The sequence below is a fragment of the Neoarius graeffei genome, chromosome 11 (assembly GCF_027579695.1).
Source record: "Neoarius graeffei isolate fNeoGra1 chromosome 11, fNeoGra1.pri, whole genome shotgun sequence".
NCBI classification, from domain to species: Eukaryota; Metazoa; Chordata; class Actinopteri; order Siluriformes; family Ariidae; genus Neoarius; species Neoarius graeffei.
The window spans coordinates 9,848,575-9,867,758 of NC_083579.1; the positions used below are offsets into that span (position 1 = coordinate 9,848,575).

The 19,184-nt window shown below is 39.8% G+C and overlaps 1 protein-coding gene across 1 annotated transcript in view; it reads left to right on the plus strand.

Annotated features, from left to right (window-relative positions):
- Positions 1-2,438: 2,438 nt before the first annotated feature.
- The window catches only part of zmpste24 (zinc metallopeptidase, STE24 homolog), a 51,831-nt gene continuing 35,085 nt past the window's right edge, over positions 2,439-19,184 (plus strand). Inside the window, exons 1-3 of the mRNA XM_060933385.1 lie at positions 2,439-2,846; positions 7,907-8,053; positions 18,364-18,450. Of these exons, the coding sequence (XP_060789368.1) occupies positions 2,739-2,846; positions 7,907-8,053; positions 18,364-18,450 (342 nt within the window). The 5' untranslated portion in view covers positions 2,439-2,738. The remainder of the gene's footprint in view (positions 2,847-7,906; positions 8,054-18,363; positions 18,451-19,184) is intronic.

Consider the following 19,184-nt stretch of genomic DNA (forward strand, 5'->3'; position numbering starts at 1 on the left):
AGTACCTAAAGCTACAGTGAGTGAGGAGACAGAGTCTGGGCCAAGCAAAAAAAGAAGGAAGTATGACCACGATTATTTAAAGTTTGGATTTTCATGGACTGGATCTGAAGATGCTCCACTGCCACAGTGTGTTGTCTGCCAAGAGGTGCTCGCTAACGATGCTATGAGATGTTTAAAATGTGTAAAACAAGATGTTTTAAAAAAAAAGCACAGATGTTTAAAATGTGTAAAAAAAAAGATGTTTTAAAAAGCACTGATGTTTAAAATGTGTAAAAAGAGGTTTTAAAAAAACACAGATGTTTAAAATGTGTAAAACAATGTTTTAAAAAAAGCACAGATGTTTAAAATGTGTAAAAGAGGTTTTAAAAAAGCACAGATGTTTAAAATGTGTAAAAAAAAGAGGTTTTAAAAAAGCACAGATGTTTAAAATGTGTAAAACGATGTTTTAAAAAAAGCACAGATGTTTAAAATGTGTAAAAAAGATGTTTTAAAAAAGCACAGATGTTTAAAATATGTAAAAAAAAGTTTTAAAAAAGCACAGATGTTTAAAATGTGTAAAAAAAGAGGTTTTAAAAAGCACAGATGTTTAAAATGTGTAAAACGATGTTTTAAAAAAGCACAGATGTTTAAAATGTGTAAAAGAGGTTTTAAAAAAGCACAGATGTTTAAAATGTGTAAAAAAAGATGCTTTAAAAAAGCACAGATGTTTAAAATGTGTAAAAAAAAGAGGTTTTAAAAAGCACAGATGTTTAAAATGTGTAAAAAAGAGGTTTTTAAAAAGCACAGATGTTTAAAATGTGTAAAAGAGGTTTAAAAAAGCACAGATGTTTAAAATGTGTAAAAAAGATGTTTTAAAAAAAGCACAGATGTTTAAAATGTGTAAAAAAGAGGTTTTAAAAAAGCACAGATGTTTAAAATGTGTAAAACAATGTTTTAAAAAAAGCACAGATGTTTAAAATGTGTAAAAGAGGTTTTAAAAAGCACAGATGTTTAAAATGTGTAAAAAAGATGTTTTAAAAAAGCACAGATGTTTAAAATGTGTAAAAAAGAGGTTTTAAAAAAGCACAGATGTTTAAAATGTGTAAAAAAGAGGTTTTAAAAAAGTACAGATGTTTAAAATGTGTAAAAAAAGATGTTTTAAAAAAGCACGGATGTTTAAAATGTGTAAAACAAGATGTTTTAAAAAAGCAGATGTTTAAAATGTGTAAAACGATGTTTTAAAAAAGCACAGATGTTTAAAATGTGTAAAAAAAGATGTTTTAAAAAGCACTGATGTTTAAAATGTGTAAAAAGAGGTTTTAAAAAAAGCACAGATGTTTAAAATGTGTAAAAGAGGTTTTAAAAAAGCACAGATGTTTAAAATGTGTAAAAAAGAGGTTTTAAAAAAGCACAGATGTTTAAAATGTGTAAAACAATGTTTTAAAAAAAGCACAGATGTTTAAAATGTGTAAAAAAGATGTTTTAAAAAAGCACAGATGTTTAAAATATGTAAAAAAAGTTTTAAAAAAGCACAGATGTTTAAAATGTGTAAAAAAAGAGGTTTTAAAAAGCACAGATGTTTAAAATGTGTAAAACGATGTTTTAAAAAAAGCACAGATGTTTAAAATGTGTAAAAGAGGTTTAAAAAAGCACAGATGTTTAAAATGTGTAAAAAAAAGAGGTTTTAAAAAAAGCACAAATGTTTAAAATGTGTAAAAAAAGTTTTAAAAAAGCACAGATGTTTAAAATGTGTAAAAAAGAGGTTTTAAAAAAGCACAGATGTTTAAAATGTGTAAAAAAAAGACGTTTTAAAAAAGCACAGATGTTTAAAATGTGTAAAAAAGAGGTTTTAAAAAAGCACAGATGTTTAAAATGTGTAAAAAAGAGGTTTTAAAAAAGCACAGATGTTTAAAATGTGTAAAACAAGATGTTTAAAAAAAGCAGATGTTTAAAATGTGTAAAAAAGATGTTTAAAAAAGCAGATGTTTAAAATGTGTAAAAAAGATGTTTTAAAAAAGCACAGATGTTTAAAATGTGTAAAAAAAGAGGTTTTAAAAAAGCACAGATGTTTAAAATGTGTCAAAGAAAAAAATAAAAATGTGTACAACAACCATTTTTTAAATACGAACAACAAAAATTGTAGGGGGGGGGGGGGGGCGCTGTTGTTTATTTGCTCTCTAAGGGGGGGCTGACTCTCCCACACTTTGAAAACCCCTGGACTATATTGAATAAAAGTAAGAGAAAACATTCTAAAAGTTGATGTTTCTTTACATATTTTGTAGCATTGTCTGTGGGTTTGCAAAGGGGGTCCCCGGCCAGAAGCTAATGCTGTTTGGGGGGCCTTGGCATGGGAAAGTTTGGGAACCCCTGGGCTATGATGTGAACATGTCCATCAAATCGACAAAATAGGAGGAGGAACCACTAACACGTTTTCCTGTTTCCACCCGAACACATTTTTCAGTTGCTCACTGCATTTCATGAATGGAAAAGGAAATAGCAACAAGACCATATGACTTGACAGCCTTCGTGAATTGCAGGACCTTTTTGAAAAATCACTCTAATTACATTTTTCATAACAGTTTCCACTTGTAAGTGGTTTTGAGAGTCAGTGCTGCTGAGTGAGCCGTGCAGTTAGCTCTTACAGGTTAGAGCTTCATTAGCTAGAAAGCTAGTTACTGATTCATTGACTAGCCGCGGGAACTCTACATCACTGTCCGGCTTGTGTAACTGATACAAAACATAATAAACGGTGAAAAAAAATGTTGAAGGAAATCTTCGAGCTGCCGCCTGAGGATAAAATATTTTACGCCGTCTTGGTGTTTTCATGGACGGTTTATCTTTGGGAGGCCTACCTCTCTCACAGACAGGTGAAGTTGTGTGTTCTTATTAAATCACTGAACTGAATGCATGCACTTTTGAAATCATGTTGATAAATCAATGACTTGTATTTCTAAAGATCTTGTGAATTACTTTAACTTGTGTGATGTTTATTTAAGCATAATACAACCCCGATTCCAAAAAAGTTGGGACAAAGTACAAATTGTAAATAAAAACAGAATGCAATGATGTGGAAGTTTCAAAATTCCATATTTTATTCAGAATAGAACATAGATGACATAACACATCTCAAAGTTGGGACAAGGCCATGTTTACCACTGTGAGACATCCGCTTTTCTCTTTACAACAGTCTGTAAACGTCTGGGGACTGAGGAGACAAGTTGCTCAAGTTTAGGGATAGGAATGTTAACCCATTCTTGTCTAATGTAGGATTCTACTGTCTTAGGTCTTTTTTGTCGTATCTTCCGTTTTATGATGCGCCAAATGTTTTCTATGGGTGAAAGATCTGGACTGCAGGCTGGCCAGTTCAGTACCCGGACCCTTCTTCTACGCAGCCATGATGCTGTAATTGATGCAGTATGTGGTTTGGCATTGTCATGTTGGAAAATGCAAGGTCTTCCCTGAAAGAGACGTCGTCTGGATGGGAGCACATGTTGCTCTAGAACCTGGATATACCTTTCAGCATTGATGGTGTCTTTCCAGATGTGCAAGCTGCCCATGCCACACGCACTAATGCAACCCCGTACCATCAGAGATGCAGGCTTCTGAACTGAGCGCTGATAACAACTTGGGTCGTCCTTCTCCTCTTTAGTCCGAATGACACGGCGTCCCTGATTTCCATAAAGAACTTCTTCAAATTTTGATTCGTCTGACCACAGAACAGTTTTCCACTTTGCCACAGTCCATTTTAAATGAGCCTTGGCCCAGAGAAGACGTCTGCGCTTCTGGATCATGTTTAGATACGGCTTCTTCTTTGAACTATAGAGTTTTAGCTGGCAACGGCGGATGGCACGGTGAATTGTGTTCACAGATAATGTTCTCTGGAAATATTCCTGAGCCCATTTTGTGATTTCCAATACAGAATCATGCCTGTATGTGATGCAGTGCCGTCTAAGGGCCCGAAGATCACGGGCACCCAGTATGGTTTTCCGGCCTTGACCCTTACGCACAGAGATTCTTCCAGATTCTCTGAATCTTTTGATGATATTATGCACTGTAGATGATGATATGTTCAAACTCTTTGCAATTTTACACTGTCGAACTCCTTTCTGATATTGCTCCACTATTTGTCGGCGCAGAATTAGGGGGATTGGTGATCCTCTTCCCATCTTTACTTCTGAGAGCCGCTGCCACTCCAAGATGCTCTTTTTATACCCAGTCATGTTAATGACCTATTGCCAATTGACCTAATGAGTTGCAATTTGGTCCTCCAGCTGTTCCTTTTTTGTACCTTAAACTTTTCCAGCCTCTTATTGCCCCGTCCCAACTTTTTTGAGATGTGTTGCTGTCATGAAATTTCAAACAAGCCAATATTTGGCATGAAATTTCAAAATGTCTCACTTTCGACATTTGATACGTTGTCTATGTTCTATTGTGAATACAATATCAGTTTTTGAGATTTGTAAATTATTGCATTCCGTTTTTATTTACAATTTGTTCTTTGTCCCAACTTTTTTGGAATCAGGGTTGTAATACAGTATTACAACAATTCATTATTTTAAAGATTCAAAGGTTTTATTCGTCAAATGCACATCAAGATCATGTACAACGAAATCCCTATACATGTACACTCACCGGCCACTTTAATAGGAACTCATTCTTGATTCTAAGATCCCTGTTCTTGGCTGTAGGAGTGGAACCCAGTGTGGTGTTCTGCTGTTGCATACTGAGAAGCTTTTCTGCTCACCATGGTTGTAAAGAGTTGCTGTGAGTTACTATATCCTTCCTGGAAAAAAAGCTCGAACCAATCCGGCCGTTGACCTCTCTTATCAACAAGGCGTTTGTTTCCACCCACAGAACTGTCGCTCACTCACTCGATGAGGTTTTTTTTTTTTTTTTCGCACCATTCTGTGTAAACTCTGGAGACTGTTTTGTGCAAAAGCAAACCCCAGGGGATCAGCAGTTTCTGAAATACTCAAACCAGTTCATCTGGCTCAAACCAACACCCATGCTACAGTGAAAGAAAGTCACACTTTATCACAATTTTTCTCGTTCTGATGTTTGAATAAAGTGAACATTAATTACCTGAAGCTTTTGATTTGTATCTGCATGAATTTATGCGGTTGGTTAGATCACTGCATCAAACAGCAGGTGTGGCCAGTGAGTGTCACAATAAGAATATTACAAAGAACGAATGAAATCTAACATGTAGGTAAGTTGAATAATAAGGTGTAAAGTGGAAAAAGCATGTGATGTCCAACTGGAACCTGAAATAATGTCAGAGTTTTGTATCCTGATGGCTTGAGGATAAAAACTGTCTCTGAGGCTGCTGGTTCTGGACCGGATGCTCCTGTAGCTCCTGTTGGATGGAGTCCATTCCTGCCACTCCTCTGAGCGTAGAAGTCCTGTATGGTTGGCAGTTTGGACCCGGTGATGTGCTCTACAGCTCTGCCCGCTCTCCGGATGGCCTTGTGGTCCTACTCAGAGCTGCTCCCATACCGGGCCATGATAGCCCCAGCCAGGATACTCTGAATGATGCACCGGTAGAAGTTGCACAGTGTCCTGGAGTCCATGCTAAACCTCTTCCAGATATAATGAGTGGAAATATCTATGATTTTCCACTCTGAGGTTGATTGTTTTCCTCAAATAGCACGTCCAGCCATGTTATTCCCCTTGTGTCATAGCACTTTCTCAGAATTTTTAAAAATGTATTACAGGATGCCTCGTCATACATTTTATTCTTTTATAGTTACCTTTAATGTTGTGGAACATCCATGAAACGGCTGTGGCTGGAGGTGTTATGCTTTCGGGTTGTCCATCTGTATGTATGTACGTATAACTGGTTCTTGTGAACACGAGATCTCAAGAACACCTTCAGGGAATTTCTTCAAATTTGGTACAAATGTTCAGTTGGACCCAATGATTAGGTTTTGGTGGTCAGAGGTCAAAGTCACTGTGACCTCATGTACCTCTCATTCTCATGAACATGATATCTCAAGAATATCTTGGGAATTTCTTCAAATTTGGTACAAATGTTCAGTTGGACCCAACAATGAACTGATTAGGTTTCGGTCAGTGAAGCTCAAGGTCATTGTGACCTCATGTACCTCACTTTCTCGTGAATGTGATATCTCAAAAACACCTTGAGGGAATTTCTTCAAATTTGGTACAAATGTTCACTTGGACCCAAAGATACCGGATTAGATTTTGGTGGACAAATGTCAAGGTCACTGTGACCTCATGTACCTCTCATTCTTGTGAACATGATATCTCAAGAACATCTTGGGAATTTCTTCAGATTTGGTACAAAGGTTCAATTGGACCCAACGATGAACTGATTTGATTTTGGTCAACAAAGCTGAAGGTCACTGTGATTTCATGTACCTCCCATTCTCATGACCACGATATGTCAAGAATGCCTTGAGGGAATTTCTTCAAATTTGATACAAGCGTTCAGTTGGACTCAGCAATGAGCTGATTAGATTTTGGTGGACAGATGTCAAAGGTAAGGGTCACTGTGACCTCATGTATGGCCCATTCTTGTAAACATAATATCTCAAAAACAACGTGGGAATTTCTTCAGCGTTTGGTACAAATGTTCAGTTGGACCCAAAGATTAGATTTTGGTGGTCAAAGGTCAAAGTCATGGTGACCTCATGTACCTCTCATTCTCGTAAACATGATATCTCAAGAATACCTTGGGAATTTCTTCAGATTTGGTACAAATGTTCAGTTGGATTCAAAGATGAACTGATTTCAATTTTGGTCGACGAAGCTCAAGGTCATTGTGACCTCATATACCTCACTTTCTCATGAACGTGATATCTCAAGAACACCTTGAGGGAATTTCTTCAAATTTGGTACAAATGTTCAGTTGGACCCAATGATGAGCTGATTAGATTTTGGTGGACAAAAGTCAAGGTCACTGTGACCTCATGTACGTCACATTCTTGTGAACGTGATATCTCAAGAACGTCATGGGAATTTCTTCAAATTTGGTACAAAGGTTCAGTTGGATTCAAAGATTGAATTGATTTAGATTTTGGTGGACAAAGGTCAAAAGCCAAGGTCATAGTGACCTCATGTACGTCCCATTCTTGTGAACGTGATATCTCAAGAACCTCATGGGAATTTCTTCAAATTTGGTACAAATGTTTAGTTGGATTCAAAGATTGAACTGATTAGATTTTGGTGGCCAAAGGTGAAGGTCCCTATGACCTCATGTATGGCCCATTCTTTTAAATGTAATATGTAAAGAACAACTTGAGGGAATTTCTTCAAATTTGGTATAAATGTTCAGTTGGACTCAAAGATGAACTGATGGACAAAGCTGAAGGTCACTGTGACTTCATGCACCTCCCACTCTCCTGAACATGATAATTCCCAAGACGTTCTTGAGATTTTTTTTTTCAAATTTGGTACAAAGATTCAATCGGACTCAAAGATGAACTGATTAGATTTTGTTGGCCAAGGCTCAAGGTCACTGTGAGTACCTCCCATCTCATGATGTCTTAAGAACACCTTGGGAATTTCTTCAAACTTAGTACAAATGTTTAATTGGACTCGAACTGAATAGAATTTGGTGGTCAAAGTTCAGTGACCTCACGTTCTTATGAACATGATATATTAGGATGCCTTGAGGTAATTCGAAACTGAACTGTTTCATGGAGGCATCCAACCACAGAGCAATAATTCTAGTTTCATTTAAACTCAAAGTTTCAGAATGTGAAATATGATACCAGTCCATTTGTACATCATACCACTAATGTATCAGATCTATGAGAGTATCTGGTCAATGCCATTTGATTTGCTGGCCAGTACTTATTGCAAAACACCACAGCTGCATTTCAGATCTAATAATGCAGAGTTTCGTGATCCTGCAGTACTCTTTTCGGCTTGTACAACTCACACTTGTGTTTTGCCGTCTCAGAGGAGGATCTACAGCTCTGCCACGCATGTGCCCGCTGAGCTAGGGAAGATTATGGATGCTGAGACGTTTGAGAAGTCACGCCTCTACCAGCTGGACAAGAGCAACTTCGGTTTCTGGAGTGGACTTTACTCTGAAATCGAGGGAACGGTGAGCTAATTAGGGTGTTTTGTTTTTTTTTAAAGATATTTTTTGGGGCTTTTTTCACCTTTATTGGATAGGACAGTGTAGAGACAGGACAGGAAATGAGTGGGAGAGAGAGACGGGGAGGAATCGGGAAATGACCTCGGGTCGGAATCGAACCCGGGTCCCCGGATTTATGGTATGGCGCCTTATCCACCTGAGCCACGACGCCCCCGAGCTAATTAGTTTGTAGAGGCTACCATGTTTGCATGACGTGGACTAAAATTCCATCCTATGATCGTTTTGTTACACAGATGAATTAGTAAAACATGCAAACTGGAACAGATGGAAAGAATAAAACACTTGGGGGCTTGATATTGGAAAATAATCAACGACAGGGTGGTGTGATGTGATGTTGGTCAACACAAAATGGCGTTTCTGATGTCACCCTGAACAGAGCCTAATCTAGGGCGCGTAATACGCAATAATGCGCATTTTTTTTATCTGTCTGTCGCACATCCACTTTTTGGGCACGAGAGAGATATCGCGTATCTATTAATTTTGTCGCGCATTTATAAGTAGAGAGCGTGTAGTCGCGTTTTACTGAATCTTGTGTGTATCAATTTGTCAGCACCAGCTAGCAAGCACTGCGGTAAATATAGCGTTGTTTACACACCAATCGGAAAGGACCGAAGTATTCCAAATGGTTTATTTAGCGGGTAAAACAGTTTTGTGAACTATTATATCATCGGTCACTGAACCGGAAGACAGTGTATCTCAACCAATCGTGTGAAGTGTTTTAAAAATACCCAAAAGCACATGGCATATCGTTCTGTCTCATCCAAACATAACGATGTCAAAACGCGTGGTCACGTTGAAAGACCTTTGGACGAAAAAAGGAAACAAAATGAAGACACAGAAGTGACAGATACTAATCCAGCCGACATTACACAACCCGATACAAGTATTATTTCGCTACGTTCACACTGCAAGGCTTAATGCTCAATTCCGATTTTTTTGTGAAATCCGATTTTTTTGTGAGGTCGTTCACATTAACAAATACAGTATATGCGACTTGTATGTGATCCTCAGTATGAACAAAAAGCGACCTAAAAGTGTTCCGCATGCGCATTGCAGGATACGACGACGTCACACGCAGTGAGCATGGCCAGTGTTTACGGAAGTAAAACCGCCCGGTTGCGGTATGACCCATCCAATAGCTGAATAGCTGCATCCCCCCAAATGGAAATCAGCTCCCTAACCTCTGCGTCCTTCCATTGAGAAGATTCAGAACCTTCACAGCCCGAAGCGTCCCTCGCATTGATGTCATGTGCAGGGGCACAGATACGTTTTTTGAACTGGGGGGGACAAAAAACTGGGGGGGACAAAGCTGCCAGCAAACCAACCCCAACCCCGATATGCCTGTCAAACTTGTTGTGAGTTACCATAGCAACCAAGCTCGAGCTCGCAATCTGTGCAGTCTGCGCAGCTCAACCAACCGAATATCAGTCTTTGTTTTGTTTTATGTGAGTTGTTGCAACTATGTATACACTGCTGTGCACCTCAATAAACCGAATGGTAATTAGTCTTTTGATTTTTCCGTGAGGTTTGCCTTATGCAAAGAAAGACAGCATAGACGTTTTTTCCTCCCTATAAGTGGGGGGGACTGAACGAGGTGAATTTAAATCTGGGTGGGACGAATCCCACCTGTCCCACCCTCTATCTGCGCCCGTGATTATGCGCCATGTTGTTGTAACTTTTTTTGAGAGACCCGCCGCCTACTTCAGCGCAGAATAGTGACGTTTGTGGCTTGTTGATGACGTGTAAGTCGGATGAATGCGACCTGGCGGTTCAGACTGAAGTCGCATATGAAAAGAGCGGATAGGAATCGGAATTAGGACCACATATCCAAACGGCCTGGGTCAGATTTGAAAAAATCGGATCCGTGTCGTTCATATTGTCAATAAAAGATCGGATACAGGTCACATATGGGCGAAAAGATCGGATTTGAGTCACTTCAGCCTGCAGTGTGAACGTAGGGCCCGATATGCAATATTAACCTAGTCATATTTGAAATGCAACATTATACTACTGGTGGTCAAATTGGTAAAAATAGGCTAGTCACATGATTTATAGTAAAACAGTAACCTAGTCATATAACAGAAAACTAGTCATATTTGTAAGGTTTTGCAGTATATAATTCTTCATACAGTTTTTGATCTAAAATCTTTACATTTTTAAAGTTCAGATCTGATCATAATGTTTGTGCAATACTATAAACTGTGGATAAGTGTTTGCTGATATGGTTTTCATATCACTGTATTAAAGGATATGTATAGTGCCATAATTATGATATTATATAGATTAAAGGGGAACAGAGGGCAATATATAGAGTAAATATAACAATAAAACACACATTAACGAACCTTATTCAAGACTTACAAAAGTTTTTTGTTCTAAGGTTGGAAAGTTATAGTGTTTTGAAAGTAGCTCGAGCAAACTATTTCCGCAGTTTGAACAGCCCACCATGATATTAATTTTATCCAATCAGAATGCACGTTCATTTTCTCTGCGTAACACTCATGACGTATGTACGTGCCCAGTTGTGTTGGCTCATTGAGGTTGGGAATAGCACGTGTGAATCGGAAAGTAGGATGAATTGTAAGTGATCGGCTACACAGTGCCACAGTGTGTTGCTTTCGGGTGTAATAACAGGACCGATGGAAAGCATAACGATCCTCCAGACGTGTCTTTTCACTCGTTTCCGCTGAAAAACACCAAGCGAGTTCGAGCTTTCTTCTCTTCTTTCGTCATCACCGGAGTCGAGAGTACTGGTACCTCTCCTAGGTTCAAACTGGTACCCTTCTAAGCCATAGCCTGCTTGCAGTGTGTCTTGCGGGATCTCTTCGTATGATTCGACAGAGCTGTCGCTTTCACTTGATGCGCCCGACGCCATGATTACACGCTTCTCTCCTAGTGCAGTGGGTAGGGCTGACGTCACGGTCTTTTAAAAATGGTGACTCTTGTGCCGTTTAGCGTACTGACTATTATGTTTACAATTACCAAGCTATTTCGTTGTTTTCTAGTATATAAATTTGATAGAATACTTAAGAATACGTTACTTTGTCACATCAGCAACTGTATATATTATATTTGGTACCCCTTTAACATCTGATATGAATGTTTGTTACATGTATTTAGTTTTATTAATAAAACTGTTCTGTTTATAGATGTACTCTTGAAAATATCTACCAATGTATTACTTATTTTTCTGTCCCCACTAACTGGAACAAATGAGGGATATTTTTACCCATGTTAAGATTTTCTGTCCCCTGTTTCTACAACTAGTGAGGGATCTGTCCCCTATTTTCAAATTCCTAGATTAGGCTCTGCTCAAGTATTATTTGTCAGTAATGGCACATACTGAAGTGTTTAATTCCTCATGTATCGTGAGTGTAGTTTAAAAAAAAAAAAACCCAAAGCCTCTTACTTTTTATCTGTTTATGAGCGCTTTTAATGTTTATGGGGAAGTACCTGTTGTAACTTGTGATCTAACCAGTCATTCCCCCACCAGCCTGTTCACCTTCTCTGTCTTGTAACGTCAGTAAGACACACAGTGCAGCTTGCCGTGTTGTTGAGAGACCAGAATGCATGAACGCTCGGTCCTGAAGACTTTGCAGAAGAGGATTGAGCAGGAAGTTGTAAATATAATTTGTGTAATCTACTGTATAACACACAGATGGACAAGTGTTCGTGTGGATTAGAATGACAACTGTAACTCTTCCTAAAGACTGAAAAGCTTCATTAGCAAACACACACAGAGGTGACTAATGATTTATCGTGGGGGTAGCAGGTACTACATGCCTGTATGTATGTATGTATGTGAGAGAGCAATACGAGACACATATGAGAGAGAGAGCAATACGAGACACATATGAGAGAGAGAGCAATATGAGACACATATGAGAGAGAGAGCAATACGAGACACATATGAGAGAGAGAGCAATACGAGACACATATGAGAGAGAGAGCAATACGAGACACATATGAGAGAGAGAGCAATACGAGACACATATGAGAGAGAGAGCAATACGAGACACATATGAGAGAGAGAGCAATACGAGACACATATGAGAGAGAGAGCAATACGAGACACATATGAGAGAGAGAGCAATACGAGACACATATGAGAGAGAGAGCAATACGAGACACATATGAGAGAGAGAGCAATACGAGACACATGAGAGAGAGAGAGCAATACGAGACACATGAGAGAGAGAGAGCAATACGAGACACATGAGAGAGAGAGAGCAATACGAGACACATGAGAGAGAGAGAGCAATACGAGACACATGAGAGAGAGAGAGCAATACGAGACACATGAGAGAGAGAGAGCAATACGAGACACATGAGAGAGAGAGAGCAATACGAGACACATGAGAGAGAGAGAGCAATACGAGACACATGAGAGAGAGAGAGCAATACGAGACACATGAGAGAGAGAGAGCAATACGAGACACATGAGAGAGAGAGAGCAATACGAGACACATGAGAGAGAGAGAGCAATACGAGACACATGAGAGAGAGAGAGCAATACGAGACACATGAGAGAGAGAGAGCAATACGAGACACATGAGAGAGAGAGAGCAATACGAGACACATATGAGAGAGAGAGCAATACGAGACACATATGAGAGAGAGAGCAATACGAGACACATATGAGAGAGAGCGCAATACGAGACACATATGAGAGAGAGAGCAATACGAGACACACGAGTGAGAGAGAGACACACGAGGGTAAGCGAGAGACACACACGAGAGGGGAGAGACATACATACATGCATGCAGGATAAAGCGGCCGGAGATAATGAGATGAGATGAGATGGATTGTTGTATCAGATATGAATCAGACTCTGAGACTTCCTTTGGTCTGGTAGGTCTTCCTGGGGTGCATGCATGTATGTATGTCTCTCCCCTCTCGTGTGTGTCTCTCGCTTACCCTCGTGTGTCTCTCTCTCACTTGTGTGTCTCGTATTGCTCTCTCTCTCATATGTCTCTCTCACTCTTGTGCCTGTCTCTCTCTCATATCTCTCGTATTTCTCTTTCTAGTGTGTCTCTCGTATTTTTCTCTCTCTCATGTGTCTCTTTCTCTTGTCTGTCTCTTTCAGTCTTGTGTGGCTTGTATTTCTCTCTGTCTCTCGTGTGTTTCTCTCACTTGTCTCTCTCACTTGCGTCTCTTATATTTCTCTCTCTCGTGTGTTTTTCCTCTCTATTTCTCTCACTCATGTCTGTCTCTCGTATTTCTCTCACATGTTGTATTTCTTTTTCTCTCTCTCTCACTCGTGTGTCTCTCTCTTGTCTCTTTCTCTTGTCTGTCTCTTTCAATCTTGTGTGGCTTGTATTTCTCTCTGGCCCACTTTACATGGGGACGGTCTGAAACAAAAACGCAAAAGTCCGTTTTCGTTCTCACTTTTTTCCGCGTCTACACGACCGTTTTCAAGGAGGAAATGTGCGTCTATACGGTGACGCATAAATGTGTGGAATTCAATTGGATGTGCATGCCAGGCGGCTAGGTGGTGCTGTGAAAGACCTCCGCTATGTCTGCACCATGGGCGATTGCTCTAAGACAACAACGGAGGCTCAGCCTCCTCTAAAAATGACGAACATCGTGTAGGATGAATTGCGCTAGGCTTATGTTATAGCCGACCTTATAACATTGCTATTTCAGATCCAGAATCATAGAAATATATGTGCTCAACCCAACTACAGTGCGAAATCATTCCGTTATAACTTTCCCCAGTTCGCCTAATGTGTGCGTGAGTTTTTCCCCCTCGTGACAGCGCGATGCAGCCCAGCCTCAGTGGATTGGGAGCTATGTGCTTGTCAATCTCAAAATGTAAGACGATGATTGGACAAATACTGCGAAAACGCCCGCCCATGGAGTCTCACGGACTCCCAGCCTCAGTGCACTTCAATGGCATTTGGGAGCTATGCGCTTTTCAATCTCAAAATGCAAGACGGTTATTGGACAAATACTGCGAAAACGCCCGCCCACGGACTCCCAGCCTCACATGGGAGGGGCATGGCAGTTTCTGCGAGGAGACTGGTGATTGGTGAAAGCAGCCGGATATTTTCTTTGATTGACAGCTCGTTTCAACTATAGACAGGCAGCGGACAGTGTTGCCAGATTGGGCGGTTTTAAGTGCATTTTGGCGGGTTTTGAACATATTTTGGGCTGGATAACGTCAGCAGTATCTGGCAACATCAGTTCAGTCCCATGCGGATTCGCAAGTGCTGTGGTGTATTGTAAGAGATCAGCTTACATTTCGATTTCATTCATTACATACGGTTTCTACCAGCTTTTTTAGTTTGTATATATTTTCATTGTAAATAAAGTGTAAATATAGTGTTGTCAAGTTTCCTATCTTAGTTCCAGAAATTTCGTTTATTTGAGTGACTGAACTTGAACTTGAGGGGGCTAGTCAGCTAGCAAGAAAGCTGCGCACGGATGCCAAGCATTGCTGATTTAATTTTGGCGAAGCCATTTGCCAGTCTTCCTTTCGAGGAAAAAATTAAAATTAAAGAGCAGGGTAGACCAACGCCTCAAATTGACTTGGTGAAAAAGGTAGGGAATAATACTCGTTCCTTTCAGCTCTCCTGGTACGAGAAAGTGAATTGGCTAACAGCAAGTGACCCACATCAACAACAGTAAATAGGCTACTTTAGTAATATGTCATGGATGGACCAAAAATATAGAATCTATTTAAAATGTTTATGCTGAGTATATTATATTGGAATATATATTTTTTTCTGGATATGAATTAAACACAGCTACAATTTGGAAAACATTTTTAAACAAAAACACAGCTGAGGTCAATTTTTAAACAACATGCCACAATTTTAAAATATAAAATGTTAAAATCTACCCCCCCCCCAACACCACCATCATGTATATTGGACAGTAGGCTAATGGGCCAAAAGAACCTGTTATTTCACAGTTTGTGACGCTGCCAACAATCAGCCAGATCAGAGGCAAGAGTATGGGCAAAATTAATGTGTTTTTTCTTTTAAAATCTGGAAATATCGTAACCGACCAGCCTCCCCTGTTTGAAAGACTACCAGCCGCCACTGGTCTGCACGCATGCGCACCGTCTTCCGTCTTGTCTGATCTGCACATCTGCGCCGTGAAAACTTTGACTACTCTGGCTACGGTAAGTAAGAAAGTAAGTAAAAAAGTAAGAGCATGCTATACCCACCTCTGTTCATTAACGGTATATGTGCAGATTCGGTATAGATGTTCGAAGGACTCCTGGACGTTTATTAAAGCTGCCAGAGCAGCTTGAAGGTCCGTTGGATCGATGTAATCAGACATGCTCTTACTTTTTTACTTACTTTCTTACTTCCCGGGCTGGCATGTACAGTATATGACATATGTATGACGTAAACGCGTACCCGACGTGAGCAGATCTGAACAGAGTTTCGCGTATTGGGTAGTTTAGACGGATATGCAATGGGGGCTGTTTTTAACTTATCCACTCTGGAAGGCGTTTTCAATTTTTTCCGTTTTTCAGCCTCGGAAACGCCGTCCCCGTGTAGACGAAAGGCACTTCCGATAAAATATTTAGTCGTTTATACCCGATAGCGTCCTCGTGTAAACGGGCCATCTGTCTCTCGTGTGTGTTTCTCTCACTTGCCTCTCGTATTTCTCTCTCTCTCTCGTGTCTCTCTCACTTGCGTCTCTTGTATTTCTCTCTCTCATGTGTTTTTCCTCTCTATTTCTCTCACTCTCGTGTCTGTCTGTCTCTCTCGTATTTCTCTCACATGTCGTATTTCTTTTTCTCTCTCTCTCTCACTCGTGTGTGTGTGTGTGTGTGTGTGTGTCTCTCTCTTGTATTTCTTTCTCTCTCATGTGTGTCTCGTATTTCTCTCTCTCTGTCTCGTGTCTCTTTGGATTACACAATTTACAAAGTGCTGATGCTGGAGACTCCTATAAACCCTTCATAAACTTCTCACGGAAAGCTTCATCATATCAACATTTTTTTTTCTTTTCTTAAATAACAGGACGGTTTTTAATCTGTTTATGTGGAGTGTCTACTATACAAGTCCTTGTGTATGCTGTTACCATAGAAACAATGCATGACAATGAGTGGATGAATTAGTTATAATAGATGTAATGTAAAAACAAAACGCCATGTTGTGGAGTTTTTTTTTTTTCTTTTTAATTTAAGCTTGTGCAGGGCATTGAGAATAATGCGGTGTATGTTTCCTGCTCCAGAACTCTTTAATCTTGCTTCTCATACACTACCGTTCAAAAGTTTGGGGTCACCCAGACAATTTTGTGTTTTCCATGAAAAGTCACACTTTTATTTACCACCATAAGTTGTAAAATGAATAGAAAATATAGTCAAGACATTTTTCTGGCCATTTTGAGCATTTAATCGACCCCACAAATGTGATGCTCCAGAAACTCAATCTGCTCAAAGGAAGGTCAGTTTTATAGCTTCTCTAAAGAGCTCAACTGTTTTCAGCTGTGCTAACATGATTGTACAAGGGTTTTCTAATCATCCATTAGCCTTCTGAGGCAATGAGCAAACACATTGTACCATTAGAACACTGGAGTGAGAGTTGCTGGAAATGGGCCTCTATACACCTATGGAGATATTGCACCAAAAACCAGACATTTGCAGCTAGAATAGTCATTTACCACATTAGCAATGTATAGAGTGGATTTCTGATTAGTTTAAAGCAGGGGTCACCAAACTACGGCCCGCGGGCCAGATCCGGCCCTATGAGGCAATCCCCAAAAGTGGTCATGGCCTATTTTTTTAAATTGCTTTTTGGCAAATAATAACATGTCTGCATCTTGTATTTTGTTGATTTTATCAGTTAAAATTTATATTTAGTTATAAAATGAACTATTCATATTTTCCGAATTTTCGTCATATGCTCGCGATCAAGCAGTGACAGGCAGCGCACGCGCAGAGAACTGTCAGTGTTCAGGACAGCAAAATGGCTAGCGGTCAGCGAGAAGCTGATGGAGAGTGCAGAGTTTTTAAAGAACAGTGGGCCACCGATTATTTTTTCGTTCAGTGTAAGGACCGTGCAGTTTATCTTGTATGTAAAGAAAGTGTGCCGGTTTTCAAAGAATATAATCTGCGTCGTCACTATGAAACCCGCCACAAAGAGTATGCTAGTTTGTGAAGGCAAACAAGAGAAGACAGGATTCGGAGGATGAAATGCGGACTGGCTGCACAACAGAATGTATTCCTTCGCCAAACCCAGATCAACCAGGCTGCTGTCTGAGCTCGCTATAAGGTAGCTCACCTACTAGCTACCCATGGAAAGCCGTTTACTGATGGGGACTTTGTTAAAGTATGCATGCTTGCTGTGGCCGAGGAGGCGTGTCCCGACAAGAAGGACGCGCTCAACGCGGTGAGTCTCTCCACACCTACTATGACCAGGCGAACCGAAGATTTGGGGGACAACGTGTATGACCAGCTGAATGAGAAAGCGTCAGAATTCGAGTTTTTTGCTTTGGCCATGGATGAGAGCAATGACGTGCAGGACACAGCACAACTGCTGTGATCTATTGCTCATATTATTATAATTTCACTGTTTTTTAAAATGTATTTATTTTATAGGCCTATTTATTTGACCTTTATTAAGTGCTGCATACAATTATTATTTATATTATTAATAATATCAACAGGCCTACCTACAATTTATAATTTTCCACTCACCTTCGCCAGTGTCAATCACCTCAAATAGGCAGATGTTTCTTACCTTGACAGCTTTGATATTATTTTTATTAGAAAATAAATAAATGGAATATCTGTGGTATTTCAAATTAAAACAAAGTGTGAAGACTCGATTACTACTTTTGCAAACCACTAGTAAAGATAAACAAATATGTGCCAGGAATCAAGTGTTGATATAGTGTGGATGGCTGTGCCAGGCTAGTAATCTCTACTACACAATGAGGCCTGCTGGTGGTCATATTTGTCTGGGTCATACAATTCTATGTGATATAGCTGACCCGACCCCAGCCCCCATCACAGTCAGGAACGACAATGTGGCCCCCAGAGAAAAAAGTTTGGTGACCCCTGGTTTAAAGTGATCTTCATTGAAAAGAACAGTGCTTTTCTTTCAAAAATAAGGACATTTCAAAGTGACCCCAAACTTTTGAACGGTAGTGTACATGTCTTTATCAGGGGAAACTGGGGTCTAGTCTGAGGACCGTGTTAGAGCAGGACATACAGTAGTGTACAGTACGTATGTGTTCAGTACGAGGAGTAGATTTTGATTGGATGTGTTAAATGTTTTTTCTCCTTCTCCAGCTCATCCTGCTGTTTGGAGGCATCCCGTTCCTCTGGAAGATCTCGGGACACCTGATCGGCCACTTCAGGCTCGGCCCGGAGTACGAGGTGCGTCTGAGCCAGTGTTGTATAAAGTACTGGGAAATCACACTCGAGTAAAAGTATTGGTACCCTTCCAAAAAACGACTAAGGTAAAGGTCAAAGTCACTGACTGAAATGTTACTTGAGTTAAAGTCTTAAAGTATCTGACATTTCTTGCACTTAAGTATGACAAGTAATGCAAAAATAAATGTACTCAAGTAATGTAATTAAAAGTACACGTAAAAGTAAACAAGCAAAGGCAATCTGGATTTGTAATATTTTTAATATTTTGGTAAACTGAAGGTAATTTGTCACCAATGGTTCATGACAAGCAATTACACTGCTGAAAATAGAGGTGCACACACAACCATTATAAACAAGAAAAAAATAAATTGGGAGAAAAATGAAGCTGCCTTTTACATCACAGCTTAAATGTATTTGAATGTCAAATATTCAAAACCAAACTGTAGGTTATGTCGCCATGGGCATCGCACCAGCTAGCACTGAAATTCGACAGTGTAGAAGTTCACCAAGACAGAATTGCAAGCTTTGCTAACCCTTGCTTTGTTACTTATGGCGTATTCACACCTACGTTGTTTGGTCCGGACCAAACGAACCAAATTTCCCTTGGTCCGGACCTTTTGGGTTGGTCTGAATACAAACCACCGAACTCTGATCCGGACCAAACAAGCAGACCGAGACCGAGCTGCAAGGTCGGACTCGGTCCGGACCAAAGGAACCCTGGTGCGGACCTTTTGGAG